This window comes from Anopheles darlingi, chromosome 3 (genome assembly GCF_943734745.1).
Source record: "Anopheles darlingi chromosome 3, idAnoDarlMG_H_01, whole genome shotgun sequence".
Classification (NCBI taxonomy): domain Eukaryota; kingdom Metazoa; phylum Arthropoda; class Insecta; order Diptera; family Culicidae; genus Anopheles; species Anopheles darlingi.
This window is the reverse complement of record NC_064875.1, coordinates 52,883,417-52,911,401: the sequence shown is the minus strand read 5'-3', so window position 1 is coordinate 52,911,401 and position 27,985 is coordinate 52,883,417. Positions and strand designations below refer to the sequence as shown.

Below are 27,985 nucleotides of genomic sequence, written 5' to 3'. Positions count from 1 at the left end.
CGATCCGTTGAGATTTTTTTTCTACCGACGTGTCGCCCTTTTGCTTTTTTTTTGCACGGTGGACCACTATCGTCATCTACCTCAACATTCTCTGTGTTCACTTCCGTGACACGATTTCTCAAATATTTCATACTATACTAATCGGGTTGCTGTAGATGTTGTGTATTCGCAAATGTAGATAAGGAAGTGTGTTTTGTATGATCTGTATGATGGTTGTAATGTACTGTTGCTTTCTGTTGCTAATATTTATCTTTATTTTGTATCCTTTTTTACCTCAGCACCTCGTCGGGGGTATGAGGGGGGTTTGCAGCGTCTTTGTACTGCTTCAGTGTTTGGTTTGTTTCTCATTCATTCCTCATCTATCCATTCCATCGCTCGTTCAAACATTTTCACTCACAAAATCCAAATCCAACAGATTATCAGTCTGTTTAAAGTCTGACGTGTTATACACTGTATCGAGTTCGAATCCAATTATCGCCTCTATCCCACACTTTCATCATTCTCTGGCTCGCTCATTAAATCACACTGCCTTCGACTTTTTCTCTCTCCCATCATTCGAAGCGTGATACAATCTTAGGTAAAGATACTTAAAACAAGGCAATAGTCTCTTTCAATATATATAGATATATAGATATACTTTGATAACACGGCACGGGTTCACTAGACACCGGACGAAACAAAAACAGGTGAAAAGGGTAAGCGCTTTTAGAACTAAACATTCAATACTCTTATAAAATCATTCTTGAAAAAAACTCAACCATTCATCCCACAAAAAAGACAAACATCACTTGCAGCCTGCCATTGTAGCTCCTTGGTACATTTAAATCATCCTTTGCTTTGCAAGCTAACGAGGTAATAAAACAGTATTACACATTCATATAGTGCAATGCAAATCAAATAGGCAAACAATAAAGAGCAAAGGTAGCCGACAAATGCAGGATATCGTATCTTTCGGCAACAAATCAAATCATGGACGAGAGAGAAGCTTTGTGATCGATTGGTCGCCGTACATCGTCAGATTAGCCTTGCATCTGCTTCTTGAACAGCGCATCAATCAGCCGTAGCTTGGCCTTCTTTTGCTTATAGAGAGCGTAGGTATCCTCGATCGATTTGCGGTCCGATTTCAGCATCTTGCGGCCAGTGGTTTCCTCGAATTGCTGCTCAAACTCCTTGATCGTCCGGCGAAGCTCCTTTTTCTCTTCGCGCGTCGCATCGTAGTGCTGCCACAGTTCGTCCGCCGTCATCGAGTGGATGTTCTCGGTAGTCGAGCTGGCCGTGGTGGTTGTTGTAGCCGTCGAACCTTCCGAATCTTCTGTATTCGTCGTCGTTGCTGTCGTGGTCGTCGTTGCTGATTGACCGCCCGTGTCGCTTGGCGACTGAATCATGGATGTGGCCGACGGTGGTGTAATATCGGTGGACGGTGTGGAGGTCCCGACGAGCGCGAGAGCCTCATGCTCCAGGATTGTCGGCATCTGGGAGTTGGCAACGCCACAGGGGCCACTGATCGAATTGGCACGGTTCACCAGTCGCTTGATTAGCCGATAACGATCATACAACGGTCGAGCCGCGTCGCGTTCCTCACGGCTCGCTGGTCGGCCGTACATCGACTCTAGATACAGCAGGGCGCGCTGGACAGAGGCTTTCTCCTCCGTCAGCTGCTCATTCGACATCATATCCAGATTTTCGCTGCGATGATCCGTCTCACGCTTCTCAATTAGACGCTACGCATAATGAGAGAAAGAATATATCCAAAAATTAAAGAAATTGCAACAGAATGTGACACCAATCAAGGAAGAAAAAGGTGTGGCTTTGTATGATTAGATAAGATAATAGCGTATTCTCATCTAGGTGATGTCATGTCTGATCTAGATGAAGTGTCCACATACTAATGCGGATCGTAAATATTCTGCTCCTTCGTGAGCAACAGATAATGGCCGCTATCGCATCAGCAACCTCCCAGACACAGGCTTACTATGGGGAGTAGAGACGCAATAATTTGTGTTGCTTGTCGCGAGCAAGGTCGTTCTAACTAAAAAAAAAACTCTTAGTGAGACGACTGCCATTCATTTGTGGAATTGCATTTCTTCTGCTCAATTGTTCATTCATATGCCGCCACCGCCTTACATTGAATGAAACCTTCGAGGAAGCAAATGCACAAAAAGGTCACGATTCTATTTTCAAATGGGCGATTGGTCAACAAAGAAATGCTTCCAAGCAGATCGCCAACACCACCAACAACTGACTGTGGATGTGATCACGTCGCGCGAACGACAAACAATTCTTCTCTCGCTTCTAGTGCGGCGATAGCCTCCCTTGCTGCAAGCAATGCCGGTAGAATATACGAGCTTCAGCACGTACGGCTGTAACCGCCTACCGCAATGGTATGGCGACTGCTGAGACTGGTTGATTCCGTCCGGTCAAGAGATCAAATTGTGGCAAGTTACTCTAGATTGATGAACAATCAATAGAAGATAGAGAGGCGGGTGCTGTGACTACCAAACCGGATATGAACCAAATGAATGCTACACGAATTGACGTAAATTCGGAGCTCAATTACAGACAGTTACAAGTTGTAATGATGTGCAAGCAGCAGTTAACATACGAGTTCTTATCGAGCATATGTGACAGATATTCGGAGTACCTAGAGTCCGTCCGAGAGGGAGTTTTCCAAGAGCGAAAGAGTCAACTAAAAACAGGATTCATTAGAGTGATGACAAATCGTCATCGCTCTTTTGAACAGATGATTAGAACCAATCTTTACAAGCGAATTGACACCTCCGACCGTTTCACGCTCCAAATGTATGAAAATGTCTTCCAGGAATTAGCAACCATTGTCTAAAAGGAAGCACGCTCCCAAGCACGCGCTCAGTACACGTCAGACACGAGTCTCAGACCGTAGATCGTGATCGATAGATTGTTCATCTAATTGGTCTATTACAAAGGGCCTGCATTGCCGTGAGCCAAGCACGTGGATGTCAGAGGGGTGTTGACGGGAAAAAGAAGCGAGAGTTAACGGATATGCAGTCACTATTGCAGTGTGCCTTTACCTTCTCTATATCGGAGATCGTATCTTTCATCTTGCAGAGTCGCATCTTTTCGTCACTCTCCGTCTCCGGCCCACTGTCGATGATGGTCTGCTTCGTAAGTCCCTTTGCCGAGAAAACCACCAGATCGGCCTTGATTTGATTCTTTTCCTTGCGCAGCTTGTGCATCTCCACTACAATGCTCTTGATGTTGGAATCGGCCGACTTGTCGCCGTGTGTCGGTCGACAACCATGCTCCCGCTCAAACCGCTCCTCGAACTGCGTTAGCTTTTTCTTCAGTCCGCTCAGCTTCCGGCTAATCGTCTTGATGCGTTCATCGAACATGTTGTTCGCCACAGGTGCTGCACCCGATTTCGGATGTGTCGCTACACCGCCTATACCGGCACTGTCCTCGCTACGATGGTACGAGCCGTACTGCTTGAGCGAGCCACCGGACGAAACGGGACGCAGTTTTGCGTGCGACACGGAATCCATGCGCTTTGCGTGATCGAACTTATCGTCAGCAAACCGTTGACAGACAAGAGCCGGCGTATCGTCCGGATACGATTGCGGTCCCCATGGGAGCTTCTCGCGCGGTGAAAGCGGCTCATCGTAGCTCTCCATCGAATCATGCTGCTCCTGATCCTGAGCTCGTTCCTCTTGCTCTACTGCCTTGTTCTTCTCCAGCACATTATTATCATTGTAATCCGAGAGAGTGGCTTCGAACATTGGCATATCGTAGCCGGAGTTAGCATGGGCAGTGTCGGTTTGCAGCGAGTGATCTTTAATCGCTTGTTGCAACAGAAGGGCTGCTGCGACGGCTCGCTGGTCGGATTTGAAGCTCCGTATTGCTCCACTGCGTCGGTCCGACTTCGAGACGCTCGATGAATGAGTGTCATGTTTGGAGTAGAAATGCTCACTTCCGGCTGAGAGAACAGCGCCATTGCCGGCACGATCCTTAATCAGTGAGGCACCGTGAAACTTCGAGGACTGCTTGCTACGTGCTCGCGGTGAGACGGACTTCCGGCCCGGCGGTGGGCGTGTTTTCGAGAATCGTTCACAGTGCCGACGTCGTTCGTGTTCACAGTCCTGCTCGCTGTCTGAGTCGCGCCGTGATTTCAATATATCTCGACACGGTGACAAACGATGCTGCTGTTGTTGCTGCGTCTTTCCGTGGTGCAGCTGAAGATGGTAATCCTTGCCAGTTCCGCCGTTGGTCACACTTTCAACACTGCCAATGAAAAATTTCTTCAAATCGTCCGCGCTGTTCTTAAGATTCTTTTCGAACACCTGCTGCAGTTGCTGTTCATCGTTCGCTCCCTGTTGCTGCTCCACTAGCCCATCTGTTTCTGTTTGTTCTTCCTCGGCAATAATGTTCTCCTTGTCGATCGAGATCTCAACCGTTGGGGCGCGCTTCTTAAAGTCCTCGTGTGAGGACACACGCCTTATGACTTCGGCACAGTTCGGCAGATGCTCCTCACTATTTGATCGTATAAGTTTCCGGTCCTGGCTGATCGAGGACGTACTGTCCTGACGCTCCTTACGCTTCCTGCAGTTCTGCCACTCGGACGAGTTGATCAGATTGGGCAGATACTGATTCACCAGCACGGTGGACGCTGGTGGTAGTAGTGCAGGTGGTGATGGCTCGGGAGTTTTGAAGCCTTCGCCATTCCCACCACCGACACCGCCATCATCGCGTGTCTTCCGTACTACTTCATTATGGTAGCTCTCACTGCTAGTGTTGCTTGTACTGCTGCTGTTGCTGCTGCCGCTGTTTCTTCGGTTAATGCTCCCGCCGCTGCCACCACCACCACCGACACTAAAGAGACCACCATCGTTGATACTGCTGCTGCTCTTGTTGCCGGTGTTGTTACTGCTACTACTGATGCTGCTGTTGGTGCTGCTACTACTACTGCTGCTGCTACTGCTGCAGACGCTATTGTTGTTGTGGTTAATATTGCCCGTCTGCTTTTTGCTGCAGCTAACATCGTGAGGATCGTTCGCTGCAGCCGCTACCACCACCACCACCGGGTCGGATTGGCCGTTCGACGAGAGGCTGATGCTGGTCGGTGAAAGGATCGTTGTCAGACGACTAAGGTCGTCTTCATTCTGTCCCAGTGATGGGCGACGCATGCCGCACTAGAGAAAAAGAAGAAAAAACAGAATCTTGTATAAACACAATGCAATGTTATCGTATTTTCATCCAAAAATGGAGGCGCCTAGTGTGTTTCAATTTCGAATTAATTGAATAAATCAAAGAATCTGTTTAACATAACTACTATACAATTATAACAATAAAATTGACTCGCAGAATATATCCTGTCATGATAAAGATATGGCAATGCTTTCCTGCCACTCGTAGTAGTTTGCACGACTGATATTGAAACAGTTCCAAAAATAGACCAGCAGTGCGCCTTTTGTTACAAAATAACCTAAGCCCTTGCACATAGAGGGCAGCATGGACGGTGCAAAACGTGATTGCAAAATTGATCAAACATTATATTTTTACCCCACCGCGGATTATGAATGACGTTTCGTTTCGTGACCGACGTTGCTAGCTGCTTTCTCTCGTGTTCATAATTACATGACAGCGCTATGCTATACAGAGTGCCTCTACCACTTGACAATTTAATGACATCATGACGTAGAAGACTGTCGTGGGGATGAGATGGGATGGAATAAGAATGCCACGCTAATCATTATCGCGCTTAAATAGCTCACTCATCGTCTCAACAACGAATAACGAGAGGGTTTGTGTGCTGACGGTGCTTGACGTAATCCCGTCTGCTAATCCTACCGAGCGCAAAAAAAGATCCACAGCGGAACGATACTAGATAAACGTCCTTAATGCACTATGCATACGAAGGTTTATCTCAGAGTGTATGTGGCCGCTGTAGCTTTCTTTCTAGGTTTAGCAACGCGAGCACGTTCGATGGGGGAAGGTAATCAAAACAAACTATTTAACGGCGGTAGCAGTGCAAGTGTAAATTGTTTCACGAGCAACGGCGAAAAGGTAATGATAGCAATCCTACGTCATCAAGATGACAGTATTTTAAGAATTCCATCACTTTGTACCGCAAATAGTGTCGTGTGGCATGTCGCGGGCTGGTCGACCTGTCCCATTCCGTTAACAATGATCGATCGATCTTAACCTGTGGTTTAACTTTGTGTTTTTTTTTTGTCGTTTATCTTCATCAATGAAAAGCGTGCGAGAAGTTTTCGATTTAAAATGTACTCTAATGGACAATTATCGCGTTCATTCCAGCTTGCAGCTTATCATGCTTTCGATTTGTTTTACAATTGTACGATTGATAGCGTCGTAACACACTGGCAGTAACTGCCGATTTTATCGATTTGTTGCCATCTCGGCACGCGCGTACAAACTGATCCGAGCGATAATAGAACGGCTTGTACTCGAATTAACAAAAAAAAACATCAATAACACGATGAAACGGCGATATCTTTATGACACTCCATTTGGGCGCTATTGTTCTTTGGACCAATTCGATCATTTCAAGCATCCAGGGTACCATCTCGTCATTTGACAGACCTCCAGTAGGTAGAAAACAATGTAACAAGGTATTAGGATAACATCAGCTCGTGCGCTCGACACAGCCCAATTATAATGGCCGGCACGAAACAACCTCAAAATAGGTAGCCTGGCTATTTCGAGAAGCTTCATACGCCTTCCACATGGACTTGGTGCAGTGGGTCAGACTGTGACTTGCTTGCGCCTCAATGCGCACGCTATCTTCTGAGTCTCTCCGATGATGAATGGCGGCGCGGCTTACGGTAGGATTGATAGGCCAATCGCAATGCTCGCTATCAAAGTAGGTAATGCTGTCATGGCTCTCTAGCTAGTAGAAACTCTCTCAATATACTTTGACTATAAACACGTTTGTGGTGTATTATTCTGTTTAATTTTTTTCGCTTTTTAGTTGATTTAATATGCTAGTAATAAATTGTGTGAATGAACAAAAGTTATTGTAAGAACAAGTAGTTACATTTCATTCAAACTAATCTCACTTTAAATATTAGCCACTCAAAATTGAAACGTGCTTATAGGATCAAGAGACAAAAAAACATGAATATTGGGATCAAAATTATTAATTTTCAATTGAAAGAAAATCCACACACTTTCAACGTACAACTAAAGTTAGTTAGTTGCCATGAGCAAGTGGCCTTGGACAGTAAAAAAGTGAATGAAAATGCAGAAGCCGGCCAATCTTCCTCTTGAAATGCTCTTGAGTTGACAACATTATACTAACGTGCGCTTTGGAAACAATTGCCATCGAGGCGTCAACACTTGAGATACGTAAATGAACAAACGATTCGGTAAGAGCGATTCTTGAAGTGGAAGTGGAATCTCCCCACCGCCAAGGTGCTAATCATTCTAACAGTCGTGTATGATCGCCAGCTTCAAACGACAGCCCTGCGCTGAGATTCACACGCAGTGCGGCACTTACTTTACTCTTCCATTGGCGAATCTGACAGGCGTGAGCCAGCTTGTGTATCAATTCGCTCGTCCCATCCACACGATCGGTCGCCTGAACGCACAGCATCGTATGCCGAATCGAAACAGGAGGACCAAATTAATATCCAATGTCACTGCCACCACGCAGCACCGCAGTCAATTCAAGGGCTTGAGACAACACACTTAAAAAAACTATGCAGCATGAAATTCGCACAAATTTCCGCACAAAAACCCACACGACACATACGCGAGCTTCCGCTCTTCCACTATCGGCACACACAGGTTAACGCGTTCCGGGGGTAGAACCGTTCACGACACCGCTTGCGCGACTTGTGGAGACGCGCGAGCTGCCGGGAATCATTTATATACCTCTACCGGAGCGCGGGTTCGTGATGCGCCATTTGTCACTGATAGGGAAGTCAGCCTATCTGTTGCTCACAGTACGACTCCGAGACCCGACACGGCGACCGTAGCCGTCGCGGAGAAGAAGGTTCAATTAAGGGGTTTTGTGCGCATCGTTTACTCATCGTTCACGGCATCGCCGTTTGACCGCAACACAACGGCCGTTGTTGCCGTCGAGGGAGGCTTATCACTCAACGGAACATAAATGACGATACATCGTTACTGAGATACTTCATTATCTAATATGATCTGTTGCATCGGTGAAAATAGGATGAACTAGCTGTGTCCCTTGAGCCCAGTTTACTACAAACTAGTGCTCTTGAAAGGCACCTCTAACGTAGGGAAAGAATAGCAGTAGATTGCAAGTTGCAAATCATCCACGACCCACGATTCAAATATTTACAGGACTCGTGCAAGCATCGAATGCTGATGCGCGTGGGTTTAACAAGATGCTACTGATAGCTGGGCTAGTTTGCACACAACGTTCGGGGAATAAACACTTGCCAACTCCAACGGTCTTTACCTGGCAAACTATAAGGCAAGGTTATAAATTTGATGCATTAGAGTCTCGATATACCGAGTGTAGTCCTCGATCAAATGTTGCTCGTTGGCTGACAAAGACCGACGAATCCCTTGTTGTGCAACGCGTTCAACAAACTTCGAGATAATTCTTCGACGTCTTCGAAAAAATGTCTTATTAGCATTAAAACTCTCCATTTACCTTTTGCCCTCGCGCTCGCTAGTCGGACAAGCCAACCAGTGTCAACCAGATACAACGGCGCGGCACCGACTCAATCTGAATAAAACTGAATCATTCTCACTTTCGCTAGCATACACGGGCAGCAGCCTCATCATCCAGCTCATTATCAACGTGATAATCGCTGGCTCAAGCCAGATGCTAAGTAAGCGAGAAAGAAAGGTTTCCAGCCTCTGTAGACCGCCGGTCAGGATAGCTTGAAGCAATGGTTGCTTCCTCGTGCTACTGTCGCGATGACCATCTATATGCTATCAATTTGAACTCTTATCGTTAGTACAAAAACAAAAAAACTGATTTGTTTGGACTCGAAGTTTCCCCCCTTGGTCGGTTCAAAGAGCGGTTCGAACCCGTTCTCTGATCGTGACATTGAACTTGATGAGTCGGATTGAGTGGCGAAAGTGTATTCCGAGACAGATGGTGTGGTTGATGGATGGAGCTTGGCAATCGATTTTAATTAAATTCCCTACCGCGAGTCTGCATGGCGAGCCGTGAGAAATGCACTGATTATGTGCAATCGATTCCGTGCGTTATCGCAGCGGTGTTTAGAATAATTGCTCGCCTTTTTCCAAGCGATAATAACGGCAGCACGCTACCAGCACGTGTCGCCTGTCTGGTTATCACGCGATTGAGCAAAAGAAAACGGCATTTTTTCCGTGATTGTATGAATGATCAACAGATGGGATTACATGTGTGATTTTTATGTGTTAGATTTTGTTGATAATTAATTTTTATTTATTTAGTTTTAGCTATTTAAATTGCCTAGTAATCAACTCTTCTATTTCATTCCTCCACCTTCGATCATTACACACGATGCTTCACCGTTACAAATGGAGAATGCACTTGGCAGATGCAAAATTATGAATCCCATATGAAAAACGAGTACGATAATTTAATTTTATTGCATTGTACTTTCTATTTACATACGACTTTTCTCTCTCGGAGATTCCAAAACAAAAAGTATACTAATGAAGCGAGTTATACATATTGAAAAGCAATTACTTCAATCAATTTCAGCTACGTTCCATGGAACTCCCAGTTCGTTTTCGGAATGGGAACTGAATTTTTCATAGCGCCCCACTCTAGTTCAACCCCTGGATCATCTTCATCGTGCACACTTGACACACAAACACATCCTTCCGTTTCTCCCCCGCCTAGCGCCGTACCAGAGCGTCCCCCCAGAATGTGTAATTCATTAGCGTTCGTCTGTTTGTTCGCTTAAAAATGTATACACGCCGAGCCTGATGCTGCACGCTGCCATTGGGACACGGCAATATAGGGTCCTTATTTGGACAATTTTGGACGAAAATAATCTAGCACACGTTAGTGACACACCACCAACCAGGGCAGAGCACCGTGACTGCTTGGTACATTATTAATCGTCACGCTATCCTCGCGGACGGTGTGGATTGAGGAATGTGAAACTGTTGAACTCATACTCCTTTCTTCAGCCAAAGGGGCAGGCAACGGAAGGAACGGTTGTTAAATGAGCCTTGCATCTAGCCGGCCGGTTATCCGGCAAACACTTGTGAACCCAAACAGCAGCAAGGAAGGTGGGTTCGTTGTGCGTCAGAATGTTTTTGGACCACGGGACGAAATCGAACACCAAAATTTACGTCCACGTTCGTATGTCCACCAAGCGCCATCGACCGGCTCAGAAGCACATACACGAATACGAGCAAAAGTTGGAAGAAACTTTGCTCATGTTGTTGACGCGTTTTTCCCGTAATCTTTTGCTTTCTCTCCGTTCGTTCTCGTTGAGCGACACGTTAAAAATACTTGAGTGCGACGAGTCATAAAGCAGCACCGGTAGCATCCATCAAGAGGAGCTACTACGTCATCCAAGAGCATCGACGACGTTGATAGAAAGGAGAAAAATGGAATGCCGTATGCGTATTTGCATTCGCCCTTTTCAAACAAATTGGCCTTTGGCCCAAAGTGCTACTGTAAATGATGGCGTTTGTCATCGATCGCTTTGAACGCGTTCGATGCAACATAACTGCATTGGGTGCAGTTCAGTTGATGGAATAGGTTTTTGGAGAATATATTTTTAACTCTCGTTCATCCGATGCTTTGTGATCACAAGGAAATCGATACCTTAGAGGATCGGCTGTAGTACGTCAGCGGCACCGGTATTTTACGTGGTGGATAACGTCAATCCAACCGTCCACCCAGAAACTGGTTCCGATGTTCGATACACCATGAGCTAACTGATTTCTGTACGATTTTGCCATGTGTTTGCCGCTCCGTCAGTCTACCGTTAGACAGCAGCGATTTTTTCTAAGTGACCAAACTTGGCTTCTATATGCAAACGAGATAAACACAGCGTGGCACGTGGCAGCCAGTCTTTGGGCGCATGATTTTTAGTGCCATCAGGCCCCCCGTCGTGATTTCTCATCGATCAAACGGCGAGTAGCTTTTATCACTCAAATCGATGCATTGTGAGTCTTTTTTCCCTTCCCAACCCCCTATCCGCCCCTTCATAAACGATGGTTTCAATTATGTTCTTGCGTAACTGATTGGATGTGCCCTATGTCTGGTGCTGTCTATGAACGGTAATTATTCTCACACACAGCTGCTTAAAAAGAGAGCAAGTAAAATAAAGAACAAGTAAAACCACTCCGATCAAAAGCCGGCACAAAATGCGACGCGAGTAGGTAACAGAAACAAGGCAAAAGGGAGCTTGCGCATCATCGCTGCGGGTGTGTCACATCCACAATCACTCGACCGACCAAACATGCCGTTAGTGTGGCTAGATATTGTAAAAACGGCAAAACAAACAACTTCAACAAACATGATCATAAGTAGAGCCGCGGTCCCGTGCTAAAAATAGCTGCCATTTTAGGTGGCTTGGTTGGCGTACAGTTTTGCTTTCATTTCAGTGCTAACTGAGCACAACAAAACAGTTGTCATTTGGTCAGTTCAGTGAGGGTAATGTACCAGTCAAGATAATCACTGGCAGCAGCACCCCTGCTCTTGGGCACTATGTGATCTAATCGTCGGACCACAACAACCACGACATCGCCAACAACGCAAATTGAGTCCAAACGCTGCGCAAGATGACTAACTCTGCCGGTCTTGTGGAACGACACGGTAAAACAATAAAAACAATGAGAGTGGTCTGCAGACCAATTCTCTCGCAGATACGATGTTTACAAAACAAATTTAAAAAACTTATTCAGAACTCAGTTGGTCACAAAATCGTCGTCGTTCATTGGGGGTGCCATTGGTGCCGGGGGACATACAAATTAAGCGAAAAATGGTTCAATGTGTGAGATGCAAGTGCCGTAGAGGCAGGCTAAATTTTGAGCATGCTTTAATCGGTTTCATAAATGTTATTTCATATAATTCACAAATTATTTTAGTTGAATTGTATATGAAATGTATAAATATTAAAACGTATAAGTAGAATATCATTTTAATATAGCAAGCAAATCATCATAAATTGGATTTATAGTTAAAAATATTTCGCAAAAACACACACACACACCCGATAGGATATCCCCTATTAGTGGGGATTAAAAATGAGTCAAAAAATATAATGCACGATCAACAGATCGTGCACAAATGGCACCATGCCAAGCGGATTGGCTCATCATTTGAAAGCTAAACTGCTCTCTACCCACTACCAGCAGCTTTGTGCAACGAAGGTCAATATCAAAGGGTAATAAACTGGGGATCAGGGCCCTTCAACAATCCCACCACACAGCAAGCAACAACCGCACCCTGCGGGCGGTTGGACTGCGCGTGTTTACATTTTTCGATTAATCAATTTCAACACGCTTTGGATGACAAAATCGACAATTTGCTTCTTCCGAGTTACTTACCACGCAAGCGGTTACAGTTTCCCAGCAGTTTTTGGCAAATGCTTCAATTTTGGGTGGAATCTTCGCGGTTCGCACGACACTCAGCGACGCCTAAGAAGCCGTCGCTGCCGCCTTCAACCGTGCGCGCTACTACTAGTACACTCGTTTCCTGCTTCCTGTGATGCTGTGCGTCCGTGCGTGTTGTTGTGGCGGCACCCACAAGCACTAACCTTGGCTTCCGATCGCTTTGGCTTGGGGGATGAAATCACAGCCAAGGAACGCCCCGCTTCCGCCGATGATGATGCTGATATCAGTGTGTGGTATGATGGATTGCTCGACGCGCCGCGTGCACGGAGGTCTGTCAGACGGTAGCCACAGAATCACACTGTGTTCGAAGGATCCAATTCAACAGCAACCAGGCGCCTCCTCGCCTTAAGCTTGCAAGCCAGAAACACACACACACACTGGCGTACGCTCCGACTAGTGTGGTGATCGTGCAGAGAGTAGCGTGCAGTATCCTCGGGCGTTGTAGAGTGAATGATGATCGTATAGCAGTAGTAGTACTTGTGTAGTAGCGGTGCTTTAGTAGTGGTTTTAGTAGCCGTTGTGCAGTGGTGGTAGCTTGCTCTCTTTCTCTTTCGTACACACACAGGCACACTAGGGCGCTCAATTTCACTATGCTCTCTTCGGTTACAAACTAAAGAAAATGGAAAAACCGCACTTTGCCGCGCCTTTGCCGTGAACCTTCTTTTAACGGCGACACAGTACTGAGTTGGACAGTTCAATCGTCGTACAATTCATCGAAGTGGCATATCCCGATCTCTGCACATTTTTACAACCTTGCCAGGGGACTGCCGTGCTGCTGCGTGAATCTATGGTTGCTTTAGGAAGTGCGTGGACACGAGGCGGTAGTTTAGCATGGGAACCGCCTGTGTTGCCCCAGCGTTTAGAACACTACCGCACGATCGCCAGGGATCGTACCGCGAAGTGGCGGGAACCGGCTACTCGATAACCGGTTGAAGAGGTCGTCGAGAACACCAGAGCCTTATGCTACTCGAGCCTTTTCGTTTTCCTCCCTTTCGATGTCGCTTTTGCACTTCGGATTACTTCAAAACGGCGCTTATGCTGCTTAAGCACCGATTGACGATGTTTAGGAATGCACCGATGAGCTGGTAGCTGTGCAGCAATAAGGGTGTTACTTGCGTTACGTCGATCTGCGTAGCTTTTGGCGAGACCAGCAACACACTCTTTCACTGATCTAGCCCTGGAGGCCGGATTCGTAAAACCAAAACTCTCTACCGTCTGTACTAGCTACACTGATTAATAAGAATCTGTAGATCGATTTTCGAACAGGTTCATCATCACTAGCTACTGCTTTCTCCAGCAATTGACGCACGTATGGGACACGACGTGCGAGTAATGTTTGGAGCTGCTGCAAGTCGGGAACTAACAAGGCAGTCGCCGATTCGATAAATTGGTTGTTGCCTCACTTGTGTTGCGCTGAACGAAACGAACACCAACACGCGATGCTGTTTCGAGCCTGTTCACACAAACACAACTTTTGGGGTTGATATCGTTGGTGTCTGCGTCGAATATCGCGATGGATACGCGCGGTGGTGATGCGCTTCACACTAATGTATCGAAGATTTAGCTGACGCGGACACTAGCAGCGTGTACGCGCTTATGTGTCGCTGTTTGTTTTTCTTCTCCCTCCGGTGGAATTTCCTTAGCTTTTCTTGCTTGTTTCAAATGTTCACTCGCAGTTTCGTTCCTTTGCACTCCTCCCGATTTAGCAAAGAAACGCTCGTTCGTGGATGATGATAGCTAGACTAACAATGGATTTATAACCCTCAAATTGTCTCCACAATTTGTCTCAATCCTATTCGCTAGCTAGCTCAGCCAATTTAAGAGAGACACCAACACCCTATTGCCTGGATTCTTCCACTAGAAGCACAGTCACTTAGTAGAACAGAATGACAGCACGCGCTCGACGACGACGAGTGTGAAGGTTGTATTCGATCGATGGTCAAAACGTGATGTTACTTCTAGAGAAAAAGATGAAAAAAAGAAGAAAAAATGCTAGTTAAAGAAGGTATCAATTAGTCAAGGGACTGTATGCGCTGCCGGATGGAAGCAGCCACCTGCGGAATCAATAAATTGATTTTGACCCACAACACGACGGCGCCTGTTGAGAGTACCGGTGGCCCAGTCTTCCGCTAGAGTCAAATACACTGAGAGAAGCCACACTCGTTTCGCGACACCATACGATGCAACAGAATAAAATGAAATCGTTAGTATACTGGGTTCTTGCTAACTTCCTTCATGCTGGATTAGTGGGCGAATACCATTCTGGAAGGGCACAATTTACCATCCCGCGGCGTTTGCCGTTTCTCTCTTGCAGCAAATATTGACCGTTCGGTGGCTGCACCGTTGCGCATCATCTGTTTGTGGTGATACGCAAATGCAATGAAACAAAGCTCAACGCCCCATGCGGCTATAATGCATCGGAGCCGCTCTCTCGCAGTTTTCTGGGAATCGCATTCCATTGCGATGCGATAATGCACTCCACTCCGGCGGGTACCATGGAACAAGATAGCAGAGTATAATATGTTACACATCAGGCGCTAGTGGCTGGCACAGTTATTGTGACCCTCTTTTGTTGCCAGAAGTAGCAGCACCAGCGCCACCACTGCTCCTCGATTCGATTCGGACAACCAGAGCTCCTCGATTCGATCGAATTCGGGCCAGGGAGGGAGGATAGTTTTTTTAGTTAGCATATTTTTGCATTCTCTATCGAGAGCGAAAGTTAAATCCCTTTTTTGCACCGAATGCAGCATGACATGGCACAAGCGCAACGGCCGCAGCAAGTTTGTTTGTTCGATATTTTTGCTTATGATCGACGCTCACGATAAAACACGATATCGATGAAGCAAACACTTCGGAATAGCATCCGTACGGGGACGACGAGAATGAAATATCCCCCACACTCACAAAAGCATCACCACCACAAAAAATGTAATATTGATTCCTGGTGCATGCAGTGCAAGAGCAATGACATTGAACGTTACCAGCACGGACTTGCTCGGTGCTCGAATAAGTGTAAATGATAGGAACATTAGCATGTCTGTACATATTCAGAATATGCTAAATACTTCCTCCGTCGTACGAGGAAGCAAAACATTTGCTGTTTGCTTCTTCACAACCTGTCATACAATGAGAAGTATTCAAATTGAAACATTGTTAAACTTTAATAAATAATGCATAGGTCGGAGCATTCTAAGTCTTATGCCGGCAGCGGCACCGACATATCACGTGGGATCGCGTACCTTTCAATCAATCGATGGGTTGTTCCGTGATTCACGGCCACTACTAAAACGAGACACACTTCTGTCAGCGAAGACAAGGTACCGATATCGAACCAACATTGTTTATGAATTATGGATCAATCATAGGGATTTCTTTTTTCTTCACTTTCCCCTGAGAATGAAACTTCTAGCAACAGCTGAATGTCGAGAGAAGTTAATATTGCGTCCAGAACTGGGCGTTTCTTTTTAAAAGAAGAAGCCATATAAACATAAATAAATTCCACGGCAGCACAAAGTAGCTCACATTCTAAATAATATCACTTTACCTACGAAGAATTTAGGTTTACCTCATTTTAAGTCTAAGAAAATATTAGCAGACATTTTTAAAATAAGATACCACAACAATGACATTGCAATGGAAACTTGTCATATCCTTGATTCGATCTATCGTCGAAATCGATCAAACCAACCAAAAGCGAGACACTGAGATTCTGGAAGATTCGATTGAACAATCCATTGACCAACTCCACAAGAAGAGACGAAACTTGTTCCACGCACGCACCATCGAATGAGAATGTAGCAATCTGGCTTTCTTTTCAGTATTTTTATTCTGATTGAAACACCAACACCAAAACCACAATCGAAACCAAACTGAACTAACCACAAAACAATGATCGTGTACTGAGCATCATCACTGCTGTTAAGCAAGAGACGCGTATGCGCATAGCGATCAGTTTCGCGCCGCTATCATAAGAAAGCATTCATGTCTAGAGCGTTGGGGAGTGGTGTGGGGGGGGGGGGGGGGGGTGGTGGAGTATTTATTTAAATAAATTTACTCCCAAAAAAAGAACATCTCATGCACCCAGACCAGTGCCATGCGAACCGGTTTTTCCAGTCCTGGCATGTCCCCTTACCGGACCGGCCGGTCTTTTCGATGAGGGGTAAGCTATACATGGCATGTAAGAAATGGTCCGGCATGATCCTCTTTTTCTCCTTGAGCTGAGATGGTGTAAGCTGTGCTGTGTCACCATCTAGTTGGTGGTGTTGGTACCGTCGATGGCGACTTGCCGGCCGGCGACGGCCGGCTCCGGCAAGATTCTTACCCATTAGCAGGGAGTGAGCAATACGTGTCGATGTGTTGTTGCTATCAAGAAGCAGCAGCAGCAGCAGCACGCAACACAAAAACGTGCTCTTTCACGCGTGATGCAATCGTGGTGTAAGAGCTTCATAAGGAAAATATCAAAGATGCAATGCGGTACACAGCGCTATTTGAGTAACATTGGATATACTTTATGAGTTGGCCCACTAAATATACATCAGGGCAGAGCAAATAAGAACCCTAGAAACGTCACAACATTTCAACAAAATGTATGATTGTAGCTACATCACAAGAGCAATCGATCCTCTTATTGTCTGTATGTTTTCTTCGAAGCTTACGCGGAACAGCTTTCGCAGATATATACCCATACGTCCGCCGATTGTTCTCTGCTGCTCTTTCATCTCACTTCAATTCGCTACCAATATGTTTCACTTTACCCTCAATTGGAAGCAATAATTTTGCACGCTGGAGTACCATTGCTATTTATATCTCGTTTCAAATCTGGTCACCATCGCGGTACCGAATGGAATGACCATTTCGTACGAATGTCAGACGTCATACACGCTGCTTGAGCTGCCTGATTCGCAAGCGATGCCGAACTGATTTGTGATGCGACAAAGAATGAAATGGAATGGCCGGTGTGTTGCGGATGGGCCTTCAGTTTAAAGGCGTTCGTTAGAATCGATTGATCGAATCCGTTCTGGAACTAGAGGAAGCTCGTAGCTTCATGCCTCTACTCCATTCGCGCGGTTCGCTGCTTATTCTCTTTTGTGAGCATTAACTTAACTGACCTTAGGGCACAATGGAATTGCGTACAGCTAACGCATCGTATCAGCGCTTCAGTGAAGCTCATCAAGTGTATCAAAAAGGATGATACACCGAGTAAAACATAATTGATAAGATGCGCAACTTACAAGGCTTCACAAGCTTAAATAAGCCTCATGGTGGTGATGTTTTCCTGCAATAAGGCGATCTATGAAGACTCATCAAAGCAATTAATCAAGTAAAATGAAGGTTTCTTATGCCGAGAAATCTTAACAAACGCACTCCCCAGCCTCAGAAATGAAACCTTAAAACGATTTCAATACGTTTGAGCTAATCACACGCCCGTCTTTTCCTTAATAAAATAATCATCCAGTAATCCAGCACCTCCAGGCTGTCCGTAGTACAAATTGGACATAACAAACAAAGCACGTCCGAGACTACCCCTACTGCTTAGCGTACCAAGTACTGTGTCTTCTGCACGACAAATAATGCAATCGATCCCACTGTCACTAAGTGCAACGCATTGCAGGAAATTCCACGCTTCCGGATAACCTGCACTATGAAGCCGATGGGACTAAAAATAGTCGCTTAGCCACTCGAAGGAGAATCGTTGGGGGATTTCAATTGGTAGTCGCCACTAGTGCCACTCTAGGTGCTACAGAAATGTATACCACCCACTAGAATAGCCAATAAGTGCTGTAGGGCCATGAAGCGACATTGCTTTATAGCATCGGCAACTAACGTCCGCGGGGAGTACTCAAAACTGAACACGACATTGTCTACTTGATAGCGTGCGCGTGCCGTTCTTAGGCAATCTATCCGCGATCCCTCAGCAGCGAACTCCATTTGCAAACAATAGAAATCGATGGAAAGTTGGCTGGGTCAAGTTCCATCGGAGTCTTATCGTCCAGCTTCAGCTGACACAACAATTTAGATTGGCAAGGAAATCCACCATCGTCAGGTGACATGATGTAAGCGCATCATCTTCAGTGTGTACTTGAGAGGCTAGTCGCTAGTACTAAGGGGCTAGCAGTAATGGGAATAGTGTGACTGATCATTATTCAATAATTGCCCGACAAGGTGGAAACCACCTTCTCGATTGACATTTGCATTTCATGTTAGGAAGGAATGTTTCAAAATATGTAAACCACTATCTGTCGTTAATCTGCAGGCTTCTTAAGCTTTGCCAAATATGCTAACCCACCCCTGTACTCGGAGCACTCGGGGGTCCACAAGGTTTCAGTGTCTAGAACACGCGACCTTGACGCCTTTTTTGCGCTTCGTCGCACCAGCGCATACGTCTCTCTCGTCGTGGCCCCTGTTCTGATCGATATTGGAAGATATTGCGTCGCCGCTGTCGCCGGGTTCTCACAGGAATTGGCGCATACCGTCGTACATTGGCTTGTCCTTCGCCAACCATTTCCTGGTGTGTCTCGCTCGCTCATCCCGTTTTACAGAAACAATTGCATCAATTACGGTTTCCCGCAACACTATCTTTGTCCTGGTGTGCCCTGGGAGTTTATTGAATTTAGAAACCGCTTTCGCTTTCGTGCCGTTTTGATGGATCCTCGCCCTCCGGCACAGGCCAAATGTCAGCCTTTACTCGAACAGTTAGTCTGGCTGATGGGTGTCTGGTTGTCTGACTGTCAGGATCTGTTGAGTTACTTTAACCCCAATTGTAGACACAACTACTCAATAAAAGAAACTCGCTATTAAGTTGGATAGAAGGTTGCAAAAACACACGAAAACCCCAGTGTGTCTGGGTGCCTTGTAATTGTTTACCAAATTATGGAGCATTGAGTCTCTCGCGCTTTGTTGGGACGCTCTCACTATCACTCCGAATTCCTTCCGTCGCGTTTTCTACTTATTTTTTACTCTCTCGAATGGACCCTCCCACTCTCTCTCGTTCTTTGTTGATGATGAAATGGAATTTGAGATCCCCGCGGTCGCGGCCGCTCCCGCCCATCCAAGGTTCTAAATAACGCTGGCTAATGGTTTGAGCTTAGGCCTACGTGACTTATGTCGTGTCTAGTAGTTGGGGTCACTTGGCAATGCACGACGACAACGGCGCAATCAACAGCATTGATGAATGTGTTCCAGGCCCTATTCCCAATGCATCCGCGTCCGAAAATCGATTCTTTCGGTAACGTAGAATGGGTGTAGCTTGGGGCCAATATAAATATTCCAGCATCTTGTGTCTTGTTCTTGACAATCGCCTAAAGGAATTCATACCTCACCCATTCACTTCTGTGTACACCAAGGCACCGCAACGCATAAAGTGTAAATACTGGTTTAATTATAACTCTAACAATAGTTTAAGATTTTAAGACGCGGATGGGTTAATACACTTGTTAACCATTCGTCCTTGACACGCTTTTCACATTGGCCCTTCTGAGGCAGAGAAGCAATGATCATCAAAGCTCGTGGAAATAATCCTTTTTTATAGTGTAGATTCTGAGCTAGAAACGATATATCCTGCCAGGTTTACAGCTGGATGTGCGTATCACAAATCTATATGCATGTTGCCAGTCGTGTGAACCGACGTTTCCACCAAGGCGGGGGCTTGTCCGAGACCACGACCGGCGTTTGCTTAATGTTGCACTTATTTTTAGAAACAACAACTTTTTGCACGCAAATTCTTTATAGTCTTTGGGGACTTGTAAAACGTTCTGTGTGGCACTACACACACATTCACACACACATTGTTAGAGCCTTTTTATAACAACTTATTCTTCTTATTAGTTGAGTAGCGATACTAAACCCCCCAAAAATGTATCCTGGCGCAATGGATTCTCTCACTCTCGCGCAATCTCTCACCAGTAGGACGAACGTTTCCTTGTCCTGGTTTTCTACTCACTCACACTTTCGATCACAATCTTTCACTCTCTCACTCTCTCTATCTCTCTTAATAGTCTCGTCCTTGCTCGCCTTTTGGGGCAATATCGTTCCGTGATACTGATAGGGAATGTTCTCTCTTTATGTTCCAAACTCTTTCTGTTGTCTTCCATAAGCTTATCCCTATCGTCCTAGCAGAGTTCGGGAAAAAGGCAAGAAAATCAATTCGCCCCAAAACGACGTTGTTCCTTATTCCACAATAAAGAGTTTTCGTCTGTCATCCGTTTATTTGACCAAATATTGAACTATAAATTGGAATAGGCAGGGTTGTTGTTGGACCATTTTATACTGTGTAACGCTTTTATGTTTACGATCCTACTGACCCACGAATTTTGGCAGATTGCATCACACATCGTTTAGATTTACCATTGCATGAAGCTCCTTGTAGGACACAGCCCGGAAATAAACACTTAACACGGTTTGACGTCGCGCCTCGTTCTCAGTGCGTTGGTTGAATTATCGTGAAAAAAAACTTTTTTTCGATCAAATATAGACTAACAATTCACACAATTCATGTTTGTTGCACACGGAATATTAGCAACTACTTTTACAGTGACATCACTCCTAAGGACTCCGTACCATGTACGCGAGGGACCCGGATTTTTCCTGAACTGGTGCGCAGTCGGTTACCGTCGTTCACAAGAAGACGCGACAAAGCCTTTAGTGGGGGAGTCTTCCCAGCGACGATTCGTCGTACGCACGAGCGAACGAAGAGCCGAAGGTTTTCATTGCTCTCCTCAGGATATGAAATCCTTTCGAAAAGAGCGATAAGAACGACTCTCTTTCTCTCTTGGTACGAGGTCTTTGAATTGTGTTCGCACCTACACCCCCGCCATAAAAAACACGAAACATTCCAAAGCGACCGAGTCAGCCGCTACGAGAATGTTTACGTTGGACGGAAGGATTCCGAAGGACATGCGGTAGCATGTGCGCATTAATTTACAGTCGAAGAGAAACAATTTCGATTAAGATCGGCTTTGTCTCTTATCAGGAGTCGCTTTTTAGGAAGAATACCGAAATGCTAGAACACCGAATGCATATTGCCAATGACCGATAAACACCCTTAATTTTTAAAAAATGCCAAAAAAAGATTATTAAATCAATTATAGGTTTTAATTGATGATTATTGACATGTGCGGAACTTTTGAATTTAAAATTAGTTACTGGGAACAACAGGTATTGTGTTTACTAGGAACAGTAACGAAAAATCCATTAACAACGTCAAATATTTAAAACGTTGAAGGATTTAGAGTAAACAGTAAGACCTTTTCCAATGAACGAGATTCTCTCTGGAATAAGCAACGAGCTTTGTCGGATCGTAATTTCGCTATTTACACCCAACTAGAGCGACCTCCTCCCCACACACACCCACTGAGAGCATGATAGTGATGTTTTGTCGATTTTCGTTGAGTCTCGTTCGTAAATACGAATAAACGGAACTTGTACTCTCCGTCTATCGAAGGACGTTCGAAAGCATTGGGTGGCACCACCAAAGCCGAACCGAATTGGGCCGTTACGAGCGTGCTCATCAACGTGATAGCTGCCCCTCTTCCTATATAGCTGCCATGTTTCGCTGGCAGGACGATAGGATACCGGTGAGCCCGTGCTGTTTTCCGTTGGATCCCCGCCACGAGAGTGAGCTTTGTGTTCGGAGCTTTCGTTTCATTCATGCAGGTGCTCTCCTTCCACCAGAGTCCTTTCTGTCTGCAACTCGTGGCTGCTAAACGGATATAGTTCGCTCGCAGATTTTAGAGACCACCACTCGTTTTCCGCTGGTTGTCTCGATAATCAATAATCGCGAGTCTGCGCGGTTTGATTCCCTTTTTGGGTGGGAGAGCTTGAATTCTCATCCGATACAATCGCGACGAAGTTTATGCGACTTCGACTTATTGATGAAATGCGCGTCATCATACCTTAACCGCTACTTCCACTTCAAAGTCCACTGCCAACCGTTCAAAGCCTACCATAGCTGTTGTTTTCCGTTTCAAGATACACCATTTAAAGGGGGGCTTCGGTATTTTATTTTAATTCTTCGCATTTACTTTTTATAATTTTATATGACTGCTTATCCTTTCAAGAGTATTGTGTAAAGTTTTGGGATCAATCGAAGCTAAACTGACAAAGATATTGATTTTTGAAAAACAGAGTTTCATACAAGGCTTAAGGGGGGGCTTCGGTATTTTATTTTATTTATTCGCATTTACATTTTATATTTTTTTATGAGTTCTTATCCTTTCAAGATTATTGTGTAAAATTTTGGGATCAATCAAAGCCAAATTGGCAAAGATATTGATTTTTGAAAAACAGAGTTTCATACAAGGCTCAATACATCTCGCAATTTTGAACAGCGTTTCCCAAAACCTACGTTTTCAAAGTCGGTGCCCATCGTAGCATAAAAACTACTGGAACGATCGATTTGAAATTTTAAACAGTTAATCTTTATACTATTTGCCAGGTAGCCTCGTCGAGATTTTGTTAAAATTGTTGATACTTTTTTTTAAATAATTTTTTTAATTATGTAAAGTGTCGTTTTTACGGCAATATCGAAAAAAGCAGCACTTTTCCAGCTTCAAAAATCTGCCAAAATTTGAAAAATAGGAAATTTAACAAAAACTCAACGGGGCTACCTGGATAAACTCAAAATCTAACAAAAGAATATTCATTTGAATGTTTCTGATGACCCAGCACGTGGCTACGATGGGCACCGCAAAAAGTACTTTTTTGCAAACTAGCCTTTCAAGATTGAATGCCAAGAACGTAGTTTTGAATAAATCTTCCCCAAAATAGAACCAAATATTCTTGAAAAGTTGTAGTTTAATATGACATTCACTTGAAAAAAATTAAGTGAAATGGTTTCTGCCCTAAAAATCGTCAAAAAAAGCCTTTTTTGGACCCGAAATAACCAAAGCCCCCCCTTAACGCATCTCGCAACTTTGAATCGCGATTCTACTCGCGAAACTACTGGTCCAATCGATTTGAAATTTTGAACACTTAATCTGTACACTATTTGCCAGGTAGCCCCGTCAAGTTTTTGTTAAAATTGTTGATACTTTTTTTTGATAATTCTTTTAATTATATAAAACTCGTTTTTTGAGGCAACATCGAAAAAAGTAACACTTTTTCAACTTTAAAAATCTGCCAAAAATCGAAAAATAGGAAATTTAACAAAAACTCAACGGGGCTACCTGGATAAACTTATAATCTAACAAAAAAATACCCATTTGTATGTTTCAGATGACCCAGCACGTAGCTACGATGGGCACCGCAAAAAGTACATTTTTGCAAAATTGCCTTTCTCGATTGGATGCCATGAACGTAGTTTCGATCAAATCTTCCCCAAAATAGAACCAAATATTCTTGAAAAGTTGTAGTTTAATTTGACATTCACTTGTAAAAATTAAGTTGAATGGTTTCTGCACTAAAAATCGTCAAAAATAAGGCTTTTTTGAACCCGAAATAACCAAAGCCCCCCCTTAAGTTGGAGGTTCTGCCCCCTAGGAAGTAGTCGAGGTTCCCAGGAATATGATATACTAGCGCCGTATACTATCCGCATTTCAGCAGAGCTCTGGGAAATGATGGCTGTGCAGAAATGCTTTCACCCCATTTTCATTTGATATTCGCTTTTACCGCTTGGTTGGCGCCAGCTGTCTAGAAAATGTCTACTAAAATAAGAGTATGGACAGTGGTAACATAGTCACCAGACCTTGACTAGTCTGGCGTTGGTGTCTTGCCACTAAATAATCTGGAGTCTTATGCTGGATATCATCAATAATAAATGTCATTGAAATCAATTGCCTTGAGCTACATTTGCTGTCCCGACAGAATGAATATTAATCGATTGGAAACGTAAAGTACTGAATGCTCAATGGAAATCGAGCAGCAACAGGCAAAGGTACTGCTTGCGACGTGTTAATGTAGGACAAGTTGCTTCACAATAAGGAGAGTAAATTAATAGAAAAGAACCGCTGCGCACAGGATTACTGAAAACGTAATAATGACTCGTAGGGTACCGCATATGCATGGATCAAATTACATAGTTTCGTTGGGCTTTCGTTCGTTCAAAAAATTGTGGTCACTATTTATGGTAATCCATTTACCATGTTTGCTTTCGTGAGCAAAGTTTTGAGTTCCTCCGGTACGGCTTGATTAACATTTCGCTGAACGATGGCTAATGTATTCCTCTTTCTCTGACGCAATTCGACGACGGAGCAAGGGACGATTGACGATAGCCGCAGCGTGCGATGGCAATGTATTGAGTCGGCGTCCAGTAGAACACTTGAACGCCTGAAAAATATTTTTCGCGAAGTTATGTAAATCAACTGAGCGATTTCAATAAATGATGCAATGTTTGCTAATTGATCAAAATTGCTTTTGTGTTTATTGGAACTTTGATAAAATTAAAGACTCAGATTGTATGCATTCAATTGGAAAAAGGGACTAAATTTGTGCAAAAGAATAGCAATAACGAATTCCAATAAATACAAAATGGGAAAAACCTGTTTAGGTTATAAAAGTTAAATGTGTATAACAAACAAATCTTTAATTTTGATTTAAAAACATAAAGTTATCTTTAAGTTGAATGCACTTCAGCGCTACTGCATCTCGCCATTGATGATTGTGTTGAGCAACTGCATCTCGCCATTGATTCGTGTGCAGAATCACAGAAATAGCTCGCAACACAAGACCTAATAACCTTCACTGTCACATTCCTCCGGCTTTGCGGAACCATTAAAAACGATTAATTAGCCCTTCAGACGACATTTTCCCAACCGAGCGTTGATGTTGCCGAAAATGGCGCATTCTCGATAAGGAGGGTATCCCAGCGGAACCACGGGGAATTTTTATTTTTAGCAAACCATCAGACAAGCGTCAGATCGTTTCGCATTGAGCCGCGAACCGGCTTATGGTCGATGATCACACCAGTGTCAATTAGGATGCACGTGTACATCCTTATACCGATGAATTGAGTTACTAAGCTAAACGGTCAACACGTGATCGAACAAATTGTGAAGGGTGCGATCATGAGATAACAATTTGCTGTATCTAGACCGCGGTAAGAAAGTTCTCTTTACCTTACAGATAATTCAAGGCTTCTTTTGCCTAGGATAAGGCTTCATTAGATTACCCCTCACGTCCGAACAGAAAGAACACAAAGAAAGGCGATTGTTTTCATTACTGTTCCTCCAGGAGCTCGGCGAGGCATTTATTTCTGGCATTCTTACGTGACCTTGCACCATGCACAGTGGTGTACGTAACTGCAGCAGTCGCTTCCCGGCTTCAAAGAGACCCCACTGTACTAACCACCGAAGCGGCCAACAAAAGATCGTATTGCAGTGTCGCCGATTAATTGGTATGCACTTGGCGCTAGCACTGGCGACAGCAAGCGTCCCTCGCGATGAGTGACGCGGATTGTGGCGCTATTTTTGTACGCCCCATATCGATAAGCAAAATATATGAATGTCGGCAGTTCGTGACATTTTGCCGGTTATTTAGCATACATCCGAGCTCAGGATAAGGATAAGAAGTTTATTGATGGTCGAAATCAGTGCGAAATTCTGTTGCGAAAAGATTGATATGGATAAACCAGCTCTTACAGTCGCTTATTTGAATTCTGTTAATCTTTTATTCATCAAGTCAGGTATGCTTATCTTGAGCACATGCGATGTAGTAAAAACGCCTATTAGAGCCATTACTTCCTATTCCTCATTGTGCTCCATCGTCGAGCGGTCATCATAGTCGAAAAAAGATGATCAAATACCGTAACGGCATCTTGAAAAAAGAAGGAAAACCGCTCCACTAACAATCGTTCGATCGAAAGTCCTTGAAGTGTTGTTCGACCACCTTCTTTCCGTTGCCTTTCAGCTGCAAGTGCTTGTGAAAGAGAAAACATGATCCGTGGGTGGAACCTCTAATGTATGATTTTAAAGTGGAACTTTCGTTTTTCACGCATTGTAAGGTTACGGGTAAGGAAGAAATATAATTTTTTTATCACCACACTCAATCATTCAACTAAAATATGCTGTTGGCGAAGATCTTCGAGTGGCCCAAATGCAAAACAACGGATTACACAGTCACCAATCTCGACGCAACAATACAGGCGAGCCCCCTTCGATGACGAACTGAGTCAGATTATTCCTATTGTCTGCCTTCTCCCCCCCCGCCCCCCACCCCCTTCCCTTCACTTCTCTCTCTGATAGCTAGCATAAACACCTCGTACTTCCACAGATAGCATGGGTGGACGCCGCCGGACACGCGGGCGACATTTAGCGTGCTTGCCACGCATTTTCACGGCATGCTTGAATGATGAGATAGCCGCCCTCGTTGCTTGGTGACCTTGGAGTAATAAAAAGGTGTGTGATGGTGGTTTGCGGGAGCCTTACCGGCACACGAAGCCGGCGGAGAATGGCTCGATCATTCAATATGCGCACCCCACCACCCCCCTCTTCTCCTCTTCCTCCTTGCTGGGCAGACCAAATTGCGCATTTTAGGAAAAACAACATCGTCCCCCGTACGTGTGCACTGTACGGGTGTTTCTGTGTGTTTGTGCGTTTGCAGGTTGGACGTTTTGTTTCTTGTTTTGCCCCGAAAACTGATTTGTGGCTAAAAATAGAAGTAAAAGTTGCGATGTACTTCAATCTGAGCCGAGGGAGGCGCCTTGGGGCTGATCACCACACACACAAAAACATGAATACGCACACGAATGTGTCGCTCGATCTGCACCTTTACGGTGGGCGAGTTTTGCAGCTTTCTTTCGGCGTTTCGGCCGGAAGACGCGGCATCCCATGTCCGTTCGTTCACCTCAAGTCACCTTCTCAGTGCATTATGCAATCTGTAGCTGGCGTTGCATTTTAGACACCATTTATCGTTATCATGCGCGAAAGGGTGAAAAGTGGAATGAAGGGTAACGGGGAGTGGGTCCACGCACCATTGTTTACATTTGGGGTGTTGCTGTCACTTTCTACTAGAACCTTCTTTTCTCCCTTTATCTTTTTTGTGAAGAAGGCACCATTGAAGAACTCCAAGCTGATTCCCACATCCCAACAACTCCTTTTCCCATAAATCGCTTACCTTGATCCGCTGGAAACAGAATCAGTGCTCCGTTTGCACCTGCTGTTGCATTCGACACCGCGACCACAGGTGCACACTCAACAATAGGAAAACTCCAAAATGTTCCGCACACGGGTAATTACACTGTTTCCCTTTCGACCCCCCGCCCAGTGGGTTCCAGCAGGTTTCTCACGAGGTTACCCTAAAACACTTATTGCGCCTGCCGCTAATTCTTCGGCCAAATACAGGCGCCACGGATGATTAAAGTATTCACTGGCTTGTGTAGGGCGAATTTAGCGATTTTAGCGATCACGAGTCACGACAATTTAACAAGGCGCCGTATTTTGATTGCACGAGACAAAACACGCACGATCGAAGCGAGACAGCAAATTGAAATGGCGTCGCCTCCCCCTCC

General features: G+C 44.8%; 1 protein-coding gene across 3 annotated transcripts; it reads right to left on the bottom strand.

Moving 5' to 3' along the window:
• Window positions 1-35: 35 nt before the first annotated feature.
• On the bottom strand, window positions 36-27,937 carry LOC125956663 (uncharacterized). 3 transcript variants are annotated; one of them, XM_049688741.1, is made up of 4 exons: window positions 27,592-27,937; window positions 12,481-14,504; window positions 3,048-5,162; window positions 36-1,721 (listed from the first exon to the last, which is right to left on the bottom strand). In XM_049688741.1, the coding sequence occupies exons 3-4, from the start codon at window positions 5,154-5,156 to the stop codon at window positions 1,020-1,022; spliced, it is 2,811 nt and encodes a 936-aa protein (XP_049544698.1). In that variant the 5' UTR covers window positions 5,157-5,162; window positions 12,481-14,504; window positions 27,592-27,937; the 3' UTR covers window positions 36-1,019. The 3 variants fall into 3 exon arrangements, with proteins under 3 accessions (XP_049544698.1, XP_049544699.1, XP_049544697.1); XM_049688742.1 differs by lacking the exon at window positions 27,592-27,937 and adding an exon at window positions 20,890-21,078; XM_049688740.1 differs by lacking the exons at window positions 12,481-14,504; window positions 27,592-27,937 and adding an exon at window positions 7,490-7,828.
• Window positions 27,938-27,985: the final 48 nt, after the last annotated feature.